The sequence below is a fragment of the Dermacentor variabilis genome, chromosome 10 (genome assembly GCF_050947875.1).
Source record: "Dermacentor variabilis isolate Ectoservices chromosome 10, ASM5094787v1, whole genome shotgun sequence".
In the NCBI taxonomy this organism is placed as follows: Eukaryota; Metazoa; Arthropoda; class Arachnida; order Ixodida; family Ixodidae; genus Dermacentor; species Dermacentor variabilis.
In genome coordinates this window covers 33,953,328-33,968,439 of record NC_134577.1, presented here as the reverse complement: position 1 = coordinate 33,968,439, position 15,112 = coordinate 33,953,328, and the positions used below count along the sequence as shown (strand labels likewise).

Below are 15,112 nucleotides of genomic sequence, written 5' to 3'. Positions count from 1 at the left end.
ATTCGACTGGCTGTCCAACAGTGTCCCCACGTCTATATATTCTCTCTGTGTCAATAAAAAAGAAAAGAAAAGCATTTTGCTGAGACAGTAACACTGGCTGCGCGCCTGTATTCTAGCCCAGACTACGTATGCCTCGTCGTGTGAAGTAATTCACTAGAAAAACAAGTATAGGTCGAAATAGTACCACTATGCGTGCAGCTTCAATTGTCGTACGCGTGTGCAGCAGGCGACCACTCTCAAGCAGAAGCAAAATGTGAGTTCTTACGAAAAAGAACGCTTGAGACATTATTTGCTTCTTTCTTTTAATTATTATTATATTTATTATTAATGAAGTACTTCAGTTATGCATTACTGCATTACTGAAGTAACATCTAAGTTGTTGAAGAAGGCTTGAAATGGGCAGTGCTTTGCTCCCCATATCGTCGGAAAATATCGCCGGTGAAACATAAAAAAAAAAATGTGATTGGGTGTCCATTGTAGGTTCCTGAAAAAAAAAAAGCCATTCCCTTTACTTTCTCGCTTAATGTTCATTCCATATTGCCGCGCTCACTTGGGTCTTGCTGAATTCGTAAAGCTGATGATGTCTCACTCAGACGTTTGCGTATACCGGCCTTGTGAGCGACGATACAAATTTGAACCGTGACTCGTAAGTTGCGGCGACGACTGCGTTGATTTGAATGCAATTCGCATTTTACGAACGCTGACGCGGGAGCACCGACATCGACTAAAGTGCCATTGCGCAGCTTTATGGCGGATTGATTATGGCTGTGTAAGTTTTACACTTCTCTTTCAAGATTCGGCTCTGAACACATGTAGCACCTCGGTGTGTCTGCAAAACTCACGCCGAGCGCAATCAAACGCTATAGGGTGTTCGCGACAAAATCACTTGCTCGGAACTGCGCTGGCGCGGGATTTAATTCGATACGTCAGACTTGAAGTAACTGTCCGACGGAATGAGATCATTGGGTTTAAAGTTCTCAGTGTACGCTACACCAGACCACGTGATACAAATCGGCGTATGCGGCAAAAAAAAAAAAAGTCTCCATCTTTCACGGACGTTCGCTGGACAGACATATGCGCACAGATTGAAAGAACGCAACCATATGTAACCTCGCCCTGAGGTAAGTACCTTACTTTGTGCTTAACGCCGTAATACTCATTACGGTTTCGTTATGGTTGGCGCTTGTAACCCTAAATGGCGTGCCATTGCCCCCGAGTTTATTGTCACGTTTGTCATCGTCACAGAAGCGACGAGCGCTGGGTGCCGATGGCATGTGGCCTTTCGAAATGCATTTAAATGATGCTATATTCTCGCCCGTTCGATTACAATAAATTATAGATATGCTGTCTGAAGTAATGTGTTGCATTTTAAGACAACCTTAGCTTACCAAACACGCCGGGGTTGTGTCGGCTGGGAGCGCTGTCTCTGTGCGACTCCCATGAACTGCAGGGACCGCTCCTTGAATGGGAAAACGGGAGAGGCAGCAAGCATCTGGTGAAAGGACACATTAGATGACGCGAGTGGTCTCATAGTGCCGGTGGTCTCAATGTCCAAAGATCCCTGTGAGCTTAGGATTTTTCGAGCTTGAGTAGGCGGTTGTGCGCTTTTTGGAAGAATGAAAAGCCCATCAAAATGAAAATAAGGAGTCAAAAATTTTTCCACGCATACACTTGGGCTTTGCGGTCGACTAAAACGGGGCCGAACGCAAACTCCTGATGTAACATCTAGGTTGTTGAAAAAGGGTTGAAAAGGGAAGACGTGTATATATAGAGGGTGCTATAAACAACGCCAGGTATTCAACAAGTCGACAAAATACAAAATTATACAGAATGCGCTCCAGAGCACGAGCGATGTAGGTACAAGGTTCCTGAATGTCCACTCGCAGACAGATCTCTCGAACAGACGCAACACAGTATTCACCACAATATAGTGACGTCACTAACATATTACCACTGCCTTTCCTAACAGATGAACAGGAGATGCAAAATGAAAACGTTGGTACACAGGTTTGGATCTGCAATTAAAGCCCTCTGACGACCTCTTCTACATCGCAGATTAGCCTCGCTAGGCTATTTGTGACGTAATGAACATACCCGTCTGCACATAGTGTTTTCTTGAGGCTAAGTCCCTGCTTAGAGTAAGAGTGCAAACACCGATCGCCAGACGTGAATCGCGTGCAGACGACTGTCCGTGAAGTTCCTGCAATGCGCGTTAACGATCGTCTGGCAGGCACCGCACACGTGAGTTCGGTTAAATCGTGCACGAGCTTAACGACAGACGAAAAAGTCTGGTCACATTGCTAGTCTTTCAGCGCCGCACGTAAATGCTAAATCTGACAGATGAAGCGCGTGACTTTCTCACTCTACGCGCTGATTGTGCTGGAGCGAAGTGGTTCAGAATCCGGTCGTCTTCTGTGCCGATTTGTGTTCTCGTGGTTCAGACTCCGACGTCACACTGCACATATTCAAGGAGAGCAAACTACGTTTTGTCGAAGTTGCCGTTGCCTTATAATGGGCGTTGCCTGTTCTTGCGCTCGATTGAGCCTGCCACTGGCGGCTTTAGGAACAAAATGTGCCCTGATGCAACGTAAGTGCTGACCACGAAGTGCTGAAGCACAAGCAAATGTCGAGGATTGTTCTTGGTTTCACGTCAAGCCCACGAAGTTTTTGCAGTCTAGCCAGTACAAAAACCACCAAGACCTTCTTCTACCTACTCCACTTGTTTGTTCATAGGCGCTCGAGCATGCGACGCCTTGTCGGCTCGTCGAATGGGCAGCGTCGTCTTCCTGTATTCAACCAACACGATTCTGCACTGTCGTCTGTCTGCTGGTCCAGCGTTTCAGCAGACAAGCGAGCCGTCTGCGCCACCGTCTGCTCGTTCGTCCAGCAGGCAAACATCCGTCCACGATGCCGTCTGCTCGTTGTACCACAGGCGAAACGCAGAAGCTGGTCCTGTCCTTTGCGCCAGAACGTCTAGAAGAAGGCCCTGGCCGGTCGTCATACGAACGTCACCTTGGAGCCGACGTGGGTTGTCTGCGGTATGGCATTGACGGTGTTCAGTGCCTGCAAAGCCAGCCTGTTGGCTAGCCGGGCTCTGTTCGTTGCGTTCAGGTACTGCTCGTGGGCGGCGTTGATGTACCTGCGCGCAGAGAAACATAAAAAAAATCAAGCTGTACTCGGGTAGCTTTATGAACTCTGGCAACAGCAGTAAATGCGCGAAGGTCAGGTCGAAAAAGACGCGGCCGTGGAACAATTGTTATTTTAGCCGCGCTTATTTCGTAGCCGTATTGTTTGCCGAAAAAGCAGGACGGCACTGCACCAGGCGTGTTTCGAAAACGCTTCTCGTGAAAAAAAAAATCGAAAATACCAGAAAATACTTTGAAATCCTTGACGTTATAGTGACTATCGTCGTGGAAGCCTCAATGCGCAATTCAAATGAGGATTGTTTGCCCTTCCATTTTCCAACAATGGCCTTCTTTGGGCCATGCGAGTGGAAACGGCGTTTTAAAAGAAAACGTGTGTAAACTGATTTACTCTGGCTCTCTGGTGTCCATCTAAGCGTTGATTAAACTTCTTGATTGTGTCCACATTGTTCAGCCTTCAAAACTTGTTAAGGGCAACGCGGCGCGCTAAATTATTATAGAGCACGTCAGTATTCGACGTGTAGAATAGGGCGGGCTAAATGAGTTTCGAGTTTTCCGCGCAATGTCTTCAAACTGGAAAATTGAGAGGCTTGAAATTTTGCCAAAAGATGTCACTACCCATCCACCTTGCTTTGTTCAAAAAAACTGCTGCGATTGGTCAAAGGACGGCAGACAAAAAAAAATTTGAACCGAGTGCCTGTGAGTTAACAGCCCGCTTTAGGAAGCCGAAAATCAGCTCAGCCGTTTTTTGGGTTGTGCACACCGCAGTTATTGGAACTCTGAAGCGACATCGTAACTGTTTGCTTTATTTCTGCCCTTTACTAACTAGGTTTAGGGAAAATATAAGTCAGCTGTGTTTTATTTTCTTTAATACCTGTGTCGGATAACTATCCTAAGAGGGACAAAACGCACCAAGACGTCCTCCTAGAGGCCTAAAATAATTTTTTCTTGAGTTCACTGTAAGTTGCCCCCCCCTCCCCCCCTCCCCCCCTCTCACACTACAACTTTACTATACTCTCGTCGAGGACGGTCCGCACGTATACATGAGGAAGACCCTCAGTGCTTCGTTGATCGAAAATGACTTGAAAAAAAAAGCACTGGAAGTCGTTCGTCAGCGGACCCGCTACATTCGTGCTATGGCGAAAGCTTTAGGTGTGCCGTTCTGCGGAGGCGTACGCGAAGACTTGATGAGTGCACATCTAAATGCTTTGTAGTAAAACGCTTCCATCACAACTACATGCGCTTTCAGACACACAAGAGAGTTCGTAGACCACATATTGAGCATGAAGAAGTCCTTGCTCGGCCTTACGTACAAAGCGAAGTTGGTTTTGGCAAAGTCTGGCTGGTCTGCCCAGAAGCCCCAGAGTCTTGCTCACCTCCCCTTCCCCCTCTTTTTTTCCTTTAAGAAAGCAGAAATTGAAGAGAAAGGGTCAGGAAAGCGAAGGAGAGAGAGAAAGGTAAAGGCAGAGAGATTAACCAGAGGCGAGTTTCCGGTTTGCTACCCTGCACGGGAGTGGGGAATATAGGGGTTGTAAAGACGGCAAATATCGAGATGAGGAAAAAAAGGATAAAGCGTAGATTCAGTGCCTGAGCCCGTGAAAAAAAAAAAAGCATTCTACCAGGAAAGACGCTCGCGCCAACGGGTACTGGCAATGCTTACTTTGCAAGAAGTTATGGAGCAAGACAGAACCAGGTTGTGTGTGAATTTAGTGCGCCACGCAATCCAGCGTTGGGGTCTAGGGAGTGTGCTACAAGTGGTTTCGCTTGCAAGTAGAGACTTTTGTCATTTTCCCAAAGGTTGGCTCATTTTGTTCCTCCTATCTGACTCACTTTACCCCAGGAGTTGGGGCAGAACGAGTCATTTCATTAATGTCCAAAAATAACTTTTACTGAATAATTAGTGCTGCCAACTGCAGTGCCTTCAAATTTTCATGGCCAAAAAGGCACGCGCCTAAAGAAAGTTCTCACTGCCTTTTTTTCATCATGTTAAATGAAAAGAAAAAAAAAAATCAGCGCCAGCTTGATGTGTTTGGTACCTAAATCTTCACTACAAACACTAAATCTTCACCTAAAAGACCTTGTGGAAGCTAAAATGCGATGTTTGCCGTGTGCTTTCTTGCGGGAACCAAAGAAGTAGGTGTAGAAGCGGATAGAAGTCCTCACTTGTGGATAAGGTGGGATGAACCAGGGTGTATTGGCTTAGACAAGCTGGCCACCGTTTCGATATGTGGATACATTTTTGCCGAAGTCGACCTTGTGATCCTTGAAATTTAGTTTTATGTGTGTTGTTACAGGGTTTGTTGCTAACTAAAACTAAAGAAAAAGTGCGTACAGTCAACGTCAACACTTTACGGACTGCGGGATCTGAGAAAAAGAAAGGAATGAACATTTTCGTAGCGTAGCGTTCCGATCAAGATTGAACTTGTCCTAACACACGGGAACAACTGGTTACGGTCACAAACTGCACGGAAATCCGATGTCCTTTCACATCTTGCGGTCTGTAAGTTTCTCACGCTGATACTGCACATAGGCAATACCACGTGATTTCATATCGTTCCCTTCTAGCGTTCATGGAATGGTGGGTTCGTAATAAAATAGACTGCGTAGAACATAACTTTTAAGCGCAGACTCTAATAACTCTTACGGGACTGCGTAGGTTGTCCGATGCTCACAGATACTCCGCGCGAGCTGGTTTTCTGTATTTATCGACGCTGAGTGGTTACTCCGCAAGTGCACTGCTATAATTACGGGCGTTGATTACAGAAAACCTGTAACACACAGCCCTCATTAAGTTCATGCTGTTACGAAAGTGGGGTTATTGTTTTCGACTTACGCTCCTGAAAACATAGCTGGTCATCTACGAATTGCTCTACATGTACATGCGAAGGCTGTACGACAAGACAGGAATATTTCCACGAAAGCGCCAAAATTGACAACTCCTCGCCAGGCCACGTTCAGCTAATGTTACGGTTTCTCACGCGCTTTGATTTCAGCGTACGCGGCCATTTCAATTTGATCATCTTCACTGTTGCATTGTTAAAAGGCAGCTTAATAATAGAACTTTGATTTGGGCGAGTGGGTTCATGGCTATTAAAAAGCCGCAGCGCGAGTGGGACGGAGACAAAGAAACACAAACCCCAACACAAGCGCTTGTGTTGTGGTTTGTGTTTCTTTGTCTCCGTCCCGGTCGCGCTGCGGCTTTTTTATAATAGATAATAGAACGTTATAGCCTGTCGGCGAATTAACATACTATATTTACGGAATACCGTAAGGTCAAGTGCCTCTATGGGGACACTAATGTGGCGCTTTCCTTAACTCAAATGCGTCGAGAGGTTTTTGTAATGCGTCAGCGTTCTCCAGAGAGTAACACTCCAATGTACGGTAACGATTGTCTCTGCCAACGCGTTTGCGCCAGGAAATGGGCAGAAACGTGGTCGTTGCAGCATTCGCGTATGTTCTTGCTGACACCGGCGTCGCGGGATCGCCACCAGTGGCGTTCCGCACGTCTTCCTCTCCGGCGTTCCAGCATTCCATAAACTGTAAACATATTTACGGAAAGGCTAAGACGTTTTAGCGCAGGCAGTGGAATGAAACATGCCGTGACCCGCAGCCCGCGTTGCCGGGTTTAACTAGCGCCTCATCCGCTGCTGAGAACACTCGCATATACATACGCGCACTGACCTGCGGTACATCTTGCACTCTTCCTGTTCCTTGGCCTCCTGTCGCATGTAGCGTATCATCATGAAGCCGATGCCGAAGGAGTAGAAGAACAGCACCACCACGATGTAGAGCAGCGCCTGGCGCTGGCTCGCCTCCGACTCCCTGTCGTCGATCGGGGGCGACCCCGTGCCCGGGGTCGACGACCCGTTAGCCGACCACAGGCCGTCCTCGGGACCCCGGGACAGGTTCGCGGAGGGCGACGAGGAGGACGACGACGACAGGTTGGCCGTCAGGGACAGCAGGAGTCTGGTCATGTTGTGGCAGTGCACGTCTATGGGCGACGACGGGGGCAGCCGCTGGACGTGGCGCGGTTGAACGGGAGCCATGCGACGGCTTCTACTGCGCGGTCACTTTTTCTTTTTTTCTTTTTTCACCGTTTGAGCTTAACTCGAAATATTCGCGCCTTCTGTCGGTGCGTCCGATCGTTTGGAAGAGATCCGGCGGTTCTGAGCCATCCGCGACGACAAGACGCAGGACGTTTGACACACGTTGTTTTTGTGAATCTGCTATCGCCGCGTGGTTTCCGGCGTCTTTTTCTTTCCTTCTTTTCAATTAGTTATGGGTCCTGGGGCTTACTCGCCGTTCGGTGGTAGGTTTGCTCGTTTGATGAAGGTACTTCCGCCATGCACTTATAGTATCTTTTTTTGTTTCCCCGCAGTGAATAATGCTTCTACTCAAGAAAAGATAACTGAATGATCAGCAGAGCTGCCCGTGCGCATTTCTGGAGTATTTTTTGAATAACGAAGTCTGTCCTCCAGTTTATGACGCTTCGACTTGAGCGGGCGTCGAGCAAAGTGACAAGCGATCTGTTTCTCTGCTTGACCTCCCGACTGCTATTGTTGATGTTGATTCCAGGCTCTAAAACGGCACCAGGACTTCCTTTTCTCAGCCTTTTCTTCCTTTTCTTAGACAATATTTTGTTTTATGAATGTACAGTTAGCTAAGCTTTCTGCTGTTTCACTAGCTGGTTATTTTGATTTGGGCTCAGTGACTTGACGCGTTGCCTGAGAACTGACCTTTGGTCAAATTCTACGCGTACGCGTTCTCGATCACCATGCTACGTATGGCTTCGAATGCTCTTTGTGAGTCTCGAGTTCTTTTTTTCTAGGACGACAGGGTTTAACGCTAGTACCGCTACTACTTTCCAAACGTAGACTAAACCTGACACTTTCGCGTGGATTCAACATAAACTCCGTTTCCTAGCTTCAAGGATCGGCTACATGCGCTCCGGGTTTATCGCTCTTTACAGTCGGTTTTCCAAAATCGGTTTAGGCCAGTCGACAATGGTATCGTTGGCGCCAGTCCCCCAGCGATCCTTATTAGGCCGCTTAGTGTTGGGTATCTGGAGTTGCGGTCTACTGTGTAGTCTCGCTACGTCCTACGATGATCCACGAAATTTGGGCTGTGCGTCGAGGGCAACTCTACAAGACTACGTCGATTGCGGTTGAATTGCCAGTGCGAGTATTCCACATTGACTTCACGATTCGCTACTCGTGATGCGTGGTCTTTACATAAGCTTGAAAATAAGCTTTGGATGCCCGAGGTATTACAAAATATTCGCTGCAACTAAGCTTGGGAAGCTGTGAAGGAGTGCCTTCAGTGTCACCTATTGCTAGCCTGGAGGCTGTGTAAAATTTTGTTAGAAAATGTTGCTGTGGTGCTTTTCTTGGGGTTTCTTCACGGGTTTCAGGTTGCATGAAAGAGTTATGATATTGCTGGCTAGTTCAAATACGTGGCTTTGCTTGAGCAGAGCAAGATCCTGTCTGCCCTATTTGCACCTAAGGTATGACATATTGCATCGTTTTAGTTAACGACGCAGAAGGTTTGCATCGTTTTAGTTAACGACGCAGAAGGTTCTATTTGTGGTCCCAAGAAAGAATGTCTTTTTGTAGCCCGTGATAATTTGAGCGTCCTTTCAACGTTACTCGATGAATAAAGAAACGCAGTGCAGGTCTTGTTAGTACATTTAATTTGGCTTTCGTTATTGCTTTTTGTTCTAGCAAAGCTTTGTGTCTTCCTATGACAGATGAGATCGTGATATTGGCGTGCGTTTACAGTGAGGTCTGTAGTGGAATATGAAGTGGCTTGGCGCTAATGTGTGATTGTTGATATCATTACGCGTAAAACATCTGCACAACCAGCCATCTCTGGCAGTACTTCATGAAAGATGTGTTCCAGAAGGACTGTCTTGTGTGAAATACTACTCGTCCCCCTACATATGTATGTAAGGATATTTAGCACAGAATAGTGGTCTGCACACGGTCGCTAGTTCGTGCGTTAATCAAGTTTGAGGATGATTCGTCAAGTAATCAAGTAACTATCCTCTACTCTGGTGCTGTTGGACCGAGAGCTCAAAGTTGTGTGGTCAAGCCTTCACCGCTACCGTCAAAGCCTTCTACGATTATCTGAGTCATCAGTGATAATAAAGCTGGTCTGCGAAAAATTCAAGTAGTGCTCTACCAATGTTGATAATGCGTTGCTCAAGAGTAAAGATAAATTGTCAGGCAACTAGTCTCCCCGTTTTTATAGTTGGAGCGAGAGCACTACGTTCTGTGGTCACGTCTTCACTGCGTGCTTCTTGAGCCTTCGGCGATTATCTTATCTCTTTGTACTTGTCTAGGGGCCTAGTGCGGCTGCGGTGCGTGAGCGTTGATTGTTTTCAGGCTTCTGATGAGGTTCTTATCTCGAAGATGGCAGCATTCGCTCGCCCGAGGTCTTGTGGAGCCTTCTAATTACGGAATGAGCGATCCGATGGCTTTTTCGCGATGTACGATTGTCGACACGGAAAGAAAGCGTTGCTCGTTTTCAATGGCCCCTGCAAGGTTGCTACAACTGAATCGGTTTCCTGAGTCACTAAGGGAAAACCAACGCCACTAGCTTGGTCGATGAAGAAGCGAAGGTGTGCTCAGTTGGTCGGGGGAAAAAATGTCGCTTGGCTTCGTCTGTGGTTTCGGACGGATCCTTTTGGTTCAGACGAGTCCTGTAAACAATGGAAAAAAAGTAACAATTAAGGAAGGAGAAAGTTACAAAGGAAGAACGTGGCATCACACACATTATTTCATCCGTGTCTTTGGCTGCTTAATCACGCTGGTTAGCACCTTCTATGTTTCATTTTATTGAGCTTCGGAAGTTTATTCAAATCGTGTGTTTTGCCTGCTCCTCCAAATTATTGGACAGTCCTCCTCCTTTGTGGGCCTGCGCCACAGCCATTGATGTCGTAGCCATTATCATCATGACGCACCAATATTCGGTCAATTAAGCTTTCATATTGCCTCCCACTTTCCACTAGATGTTTCAACTACCCAGCTCGCTGTGATTTTCAGTAATACTTACTTTACTAGTGGCAAGATTTTGGCAAGATTGCATCTGGCCCTCCGGTATGGCAACACCTAATACACCTGTTAACGCGAAATTAGAAAGAATTAGTGAGAGAGAGAGATAAAGAGTGAGAGAAGTTATTGGGGAAACGCAGCGAGGTCGGCCCGAGGCAATATCTGCTAGCCTGCTACTCTGCTCAGAGGGAAAGGGAGAAAGGGGGCAAGGGAATGAAGAGCGATAAGAAAGATAGAGAGTAGGATGTGATTATATACTCGTTAGTGTATACCTAGGCCTGTGTTAGAGAACTTTCGTGGCTCTCATTGTTAATACTATAATGTGCGGCCAAGGGCCCCGTAAGACCTTTTCACTCAAAGGCCTGTTAAGTGGCCCTAAGAAAGAGGTCAACGCCTGCCCTTCATGGGGTCAGCGTTCCAATGTCTCGGGTACATTGCTCGCATCACAGTCTGGTGAGTCCGAGCGTAGGACGCAACGAAGCAGAAACGAAGCTTTTAAAATGACATTGTATCTGCGCAAACCGATTCAGGGTTTCTCTTTAGCGTCTACACAACGGCCACCATTAAAACGTTCAATCAAGACACCGGTCTCGTCGGCTCAATTCGTCGGGTCATTGCACCGAAGGCTGCCGAGCTTGCTGCCTTCGGAGGATTCCCCTCCCCCTCGTTTAACGGAGAGTAAATGTAATCTCGCACAACTGAGAAGTAGAGAGAGAGAGAAACGGGGGGTGGGTGGGAGGGCTAAGGTGGAAGTGTGCCGGAAACCGGAGACCCGTTCTGAGGGACCGGCGGGGACGCCGAGCACCGAACGAAATGAGGTCACGATCGGTTCCAGGCCGCATCGACCGCCAGGTAGCGTGCCTGTGCGGCGTCTACCTCGCAGCTACAGGCCGTATCGCTTTTTCCTTTCTTTTTTTTTTTTTTTTTACGCTGTGCGTCAAAAGCGCTTCGCGCACGAAAGCAGACGCTCGGGTCGCGTGGACGCGCCGGAAATCGTTTCGTGTCCCGACGCGCCATCCCATTTGTTTTTGTGTGTCAAGTGAATTTCACCTTTCTTTTTTCTTTCTTTGTTTTCAATTAATATTTACGCTTTCCTTTTATTTTTTTTCGCATGGTGATTGATATGGAAAACAACAGTGCGACAGCTTCTGCGAGCCCGATCGGTACGCTGCTTAATCTATAGCGCGCTTTTCTTTTTTTTTTTCCGTTCCATACGGTGAACAACGCGGACGGTAACGGACGAAAACTGTTCTCTAATAAATTTTACGGAGAAACTAGCGGTGGAATGACAGGTATTACGTGAATTTACCTTAACCTTCGTGCTTGTGGCTTCAGACGTCCTTACGGCGTTATTCGTTACGCTTTACCTTTTTCTAAATGTTTTCGCAAGACGCACGAAGGCAATAATTTTCCAAGAGCATGCATAATCAACCGCCAACTGTGACATTCATCGAGCGAAGTACTGTTGAAAAAAAAAAAGATCAATTTGCGAAGCCACAAAGCCGTTAGAACTCGCAAAGACGAAGCCTGTAGGCAAATACAGGCACTAACCTTCATAAAAAAAAATATTACGGGGTTTTACGTGCCAAAATCACTTTCTGATCATGAGGCACGCCGTATTGGAGGAGTCCGGAAATATCGACCACCTGGGGTTCTTTAACGTGCACCCAAATCTAAGTACACAGGTGTTTTCGCATTTCGCATGATTCGGTGTGTTTAGAATTACGCTTCTACAATCATCAGTCAAGCCGCCTGACGTAGCCACTTCTCTGCTGTGGTTATGTGGGTATTTTTCTAACCTTCCGCAGTGGACGCAGTGCGTCTAGAACCGCAGCCTCCTGCGCTCTGCGTGGTTGTATGGGACTGGCGGCCACGCATCGCTACGCAACTTCCCAAATAACAATGCGAGTCGGTTTTGGCACTAAACTTGGTAGAACTGTAGAGGAATCCAAAAGAACTGTGACTGTTCCGCAAATACATATTTCTCTAGAATTCGTGCAGGTATAATTCAAAAGACGCTACTAGAAATCTTTATTTTACACTTTCGCTTGTTTACTTGTTTTTGCCAGTGTTCTTCCTGCGCTTCTTTCCTGCGCGAGTCCATTTGACGTGGTTGCTTGTTTGTCACGTAAACGAGAGGTGTATCTCACAGGCGTAGCTCCGAGATACATCTTATTTCATTTCTCTTTTGCGGGTTTACGCGTCTTTATGGCGAACGGTGGGCCTTATTCACATTTGCACTAGTAAAGGTACCCCCCGCCCTCATTTGCATAGAAATGTTACCTTGGGTTGCCCCCCCCCCCCCCCCCGAAAAAAAAGTCCTGTGTACGTGCCTGTGCACAGCTGCGGTAAACTCGGCATTGACTCTGCTCCATTGATAGAAAGTGTTTCCCGGTGGCTCATGCGGAGTCTATCATTTTAAGAAACAACAACAACAACAACAATGGTAGGCGACCCTGATCTCTGACTTAGTTGTCTCATAGTGACACTCGCACCTCGGCGTTGGTGTTCTTTAGGTTAGCTTCACGCGAAAGCAAAGCACGAACCGAACTCGGAGGCGGTTGTTTTCCATTAATTAGCAGGTTAAATATCGTGCCACTTTCCTGTGAGTGACGTCATTAGTGACGTTATTACTTCCGCTTTCTACTTCCGGGTTTCCAGCAATTTCGCCAAAGTCTTGCTCACGTGGCGGGTCTCTGATCGAAAGTCTACAATTCTTTGCGTTGGTGTGCGGTAATCAGTGATTTCTAAGTAATTCTAAATATTTCAGACACTTCAGTAATCTCAACTTGTAAGTAAGCTTATGCTCTGATGCCATATCTTTTATGAAATCCACGAATTTGCACTGTATTATTTTTTCTGTATGTTTTCTGATTTACCTTGAATTTCGTTCCCGGTCGCATCATCATCATCATCATCATCATCATCATCATCACCACCACCACCGCCACCACCACCATTATTATTATTATTATTATTATTATTATTATTATTATTATTATTATTATTATTATTATTATTATTATTATGTCCACTGCAGCACGAAGGCCTCTCCCTGCGATATCGAATTACCCCTGTCCTGCGCCAACAGATTCCAACTAGCACCCGCTAATTTCCTCATTTCGTCGCGCCGCCTAGTCTTCTGCCGTCCTCTTCCTGCGCTTCTCCTTCTCTTGGTACCCATTCCGTCACCCTTATGGTGTCACACGGTCGTCTCAGTGATTTCTAATTATTCCAGGCGCATTGGTAAACTCAACTTGCAACTAAACTTACGCTCTGATATCACATTTGTAATGAAACCCGTGAATTTTGTACTGTACATACCATGTCTTTTTCCTATTTTTTTTCTGATTTATTTTGAATTTCCTTCCCAGTCGTCTCAGGAGGTGAACCGGAAGTGTTGCGCAAGAAACGACAGTGTCCCTCGATGCTCGGACCTCTAAAAAGAATTTACTTGTAGTACTAACGCCTACAAAAGTTCTTTCCTTTCCGCGAACTGCACGGGGGCGGAATGTGGTCTCCCGGTAATGTCGTGAATGCAACAACCGTGCCTTCATTTTTTTTTCTATCAAAGGTGAAAAGGTTGTAATCTTCTTTTTTTTCTATTTTCTGTTGCTACTGGATCTGTTCTTCTTGTGAAGACCTTAGCGCAGTCTTTCAACGTGTTCTGCATGAAGTGCACTCATCTTCAGAACTCTATTCTCAATTTGTGCGTTCTGAACGTCTCACGTAGTGTGCAACAGACAGCTTTGTTTGTTCAGAGAGACATTGTCTCGCTGACCGTACACTCCCGCTTACGGCTTTACTATAAAGCCTACGCATACCTCGTAATTAAATAACTACACGAATAAGTATTTAATGCAAGTATAAGGTATAAGTAAAGCAGACGGCATTGCAGACGAAACGTGCAACGTCACGGAGGGAAAGATAAAAACAGGGGCACAGAACAGAAGACGCGGCCTTCGTTAGTTCCAGGTAGGAGACCCGATCAATAGAAACCCCCGAACGGCTATGCTCACGCGATTCTATTTTCCTTTCTTTGTTTTCTTTTTTCGGGCTCGAGCATATGCGAAACATTGAGCCTGGGGCGTGGCGGCTCCAGTATTACGTACAGCCGATGCACCCTTTCCAAGCGGCTGCGGCTGTTGCAATAGCAGCAACAGCGTCATCCATGCTGCCGCTTCGCAAGCAAAGGTGCACGCAACAGAGAGAGAGAGAGACAGAGAGGCCGACTCTTCTAAGCTAGCAGGTATGCCAGAGGCAAAATGCGAACGTTCTGCTCGGAAAGTTGCTCGATCACATCAAGCGACGGCTTGATGAAAGCGACGAGGGAGAGAGAGAGGTAAATAGAAGAGAGGACATGAAAGCGACGAGAACAACAACTTCAAATTATCTCCTTTTTGAGGCTGTGTCGAAATCGGACGTATTTCGGGAAAATTGCGCATCGATCGCGCTTTGCCTTTTCAAGATGGGTCAGTGAGGCGCCTATAGATATATACACAGGGCGTTGCTTTTCTTTGCTGCCGTGCTGTGCTGAGGTCCAGATATTATTTTGCTTTGCTTCTCTTGGAATGAATTTTTTTTTTTTGCGAATCTGGCGTTTCTATAAATATCTGATGAGCAAGTAAAACGCTTCTTTTGACTCTTCGCCCGCATCGCAAATGTTAGGGCAAAGAACGTCGCGGCAAGCGGTTCAAGGCGTTACAGCGGATGAACTGTCGTGTGCTTTTCTTTCTTTCTTTTTTATTTTGCTTCTTGCGGAGAACGAGAAAGGTGAGGACACCAAGGAAGGCATGAAAGAGACATCAACGTACTAAGGCGGCAGCGGCGGAAAGTACAAGGGGCACGAGAAACGTGCACTGGAGCCGCGAGCGCCGAACTACCGAGGTCCTGCAGCGTTACGCTCGAACTAATCGG

At 46.6% G+C, this 15,112-nt stretch overlaps 1 protein-coding gene across 1 annotated transcript; it reads right to left on the bottom strand.

The window, feature by feature from the left end:
- Nucleotides 1–486: 486 nt before the first annotated feature.
- Nucleotides 487–7,221, bottom strand: LOC142560283 (uncharacterized). The gene is made up of 2 exons (XM_075672254.1): nucleotides 6,825–7,221; nucleotides 487–3,139 (listed from the first exon to the last, which is right to left on the bottom strand). The coding sequence occupies exons 1-2, from the start codon at nucleotides 7,187–7,189 to the stop codon at nucleotides 2,998–3,000; spliced, it is 507 nt and encodes a 168-aa protein (XP_075528369.1). The 5' UTR covers nucleotides 7,190–7,221; the 3' UTR covers nucleotides 487–2,997.
- Between the last annotated feature and the right edge of the window lie 7,891 nt (nucleotides 7,222–15,112).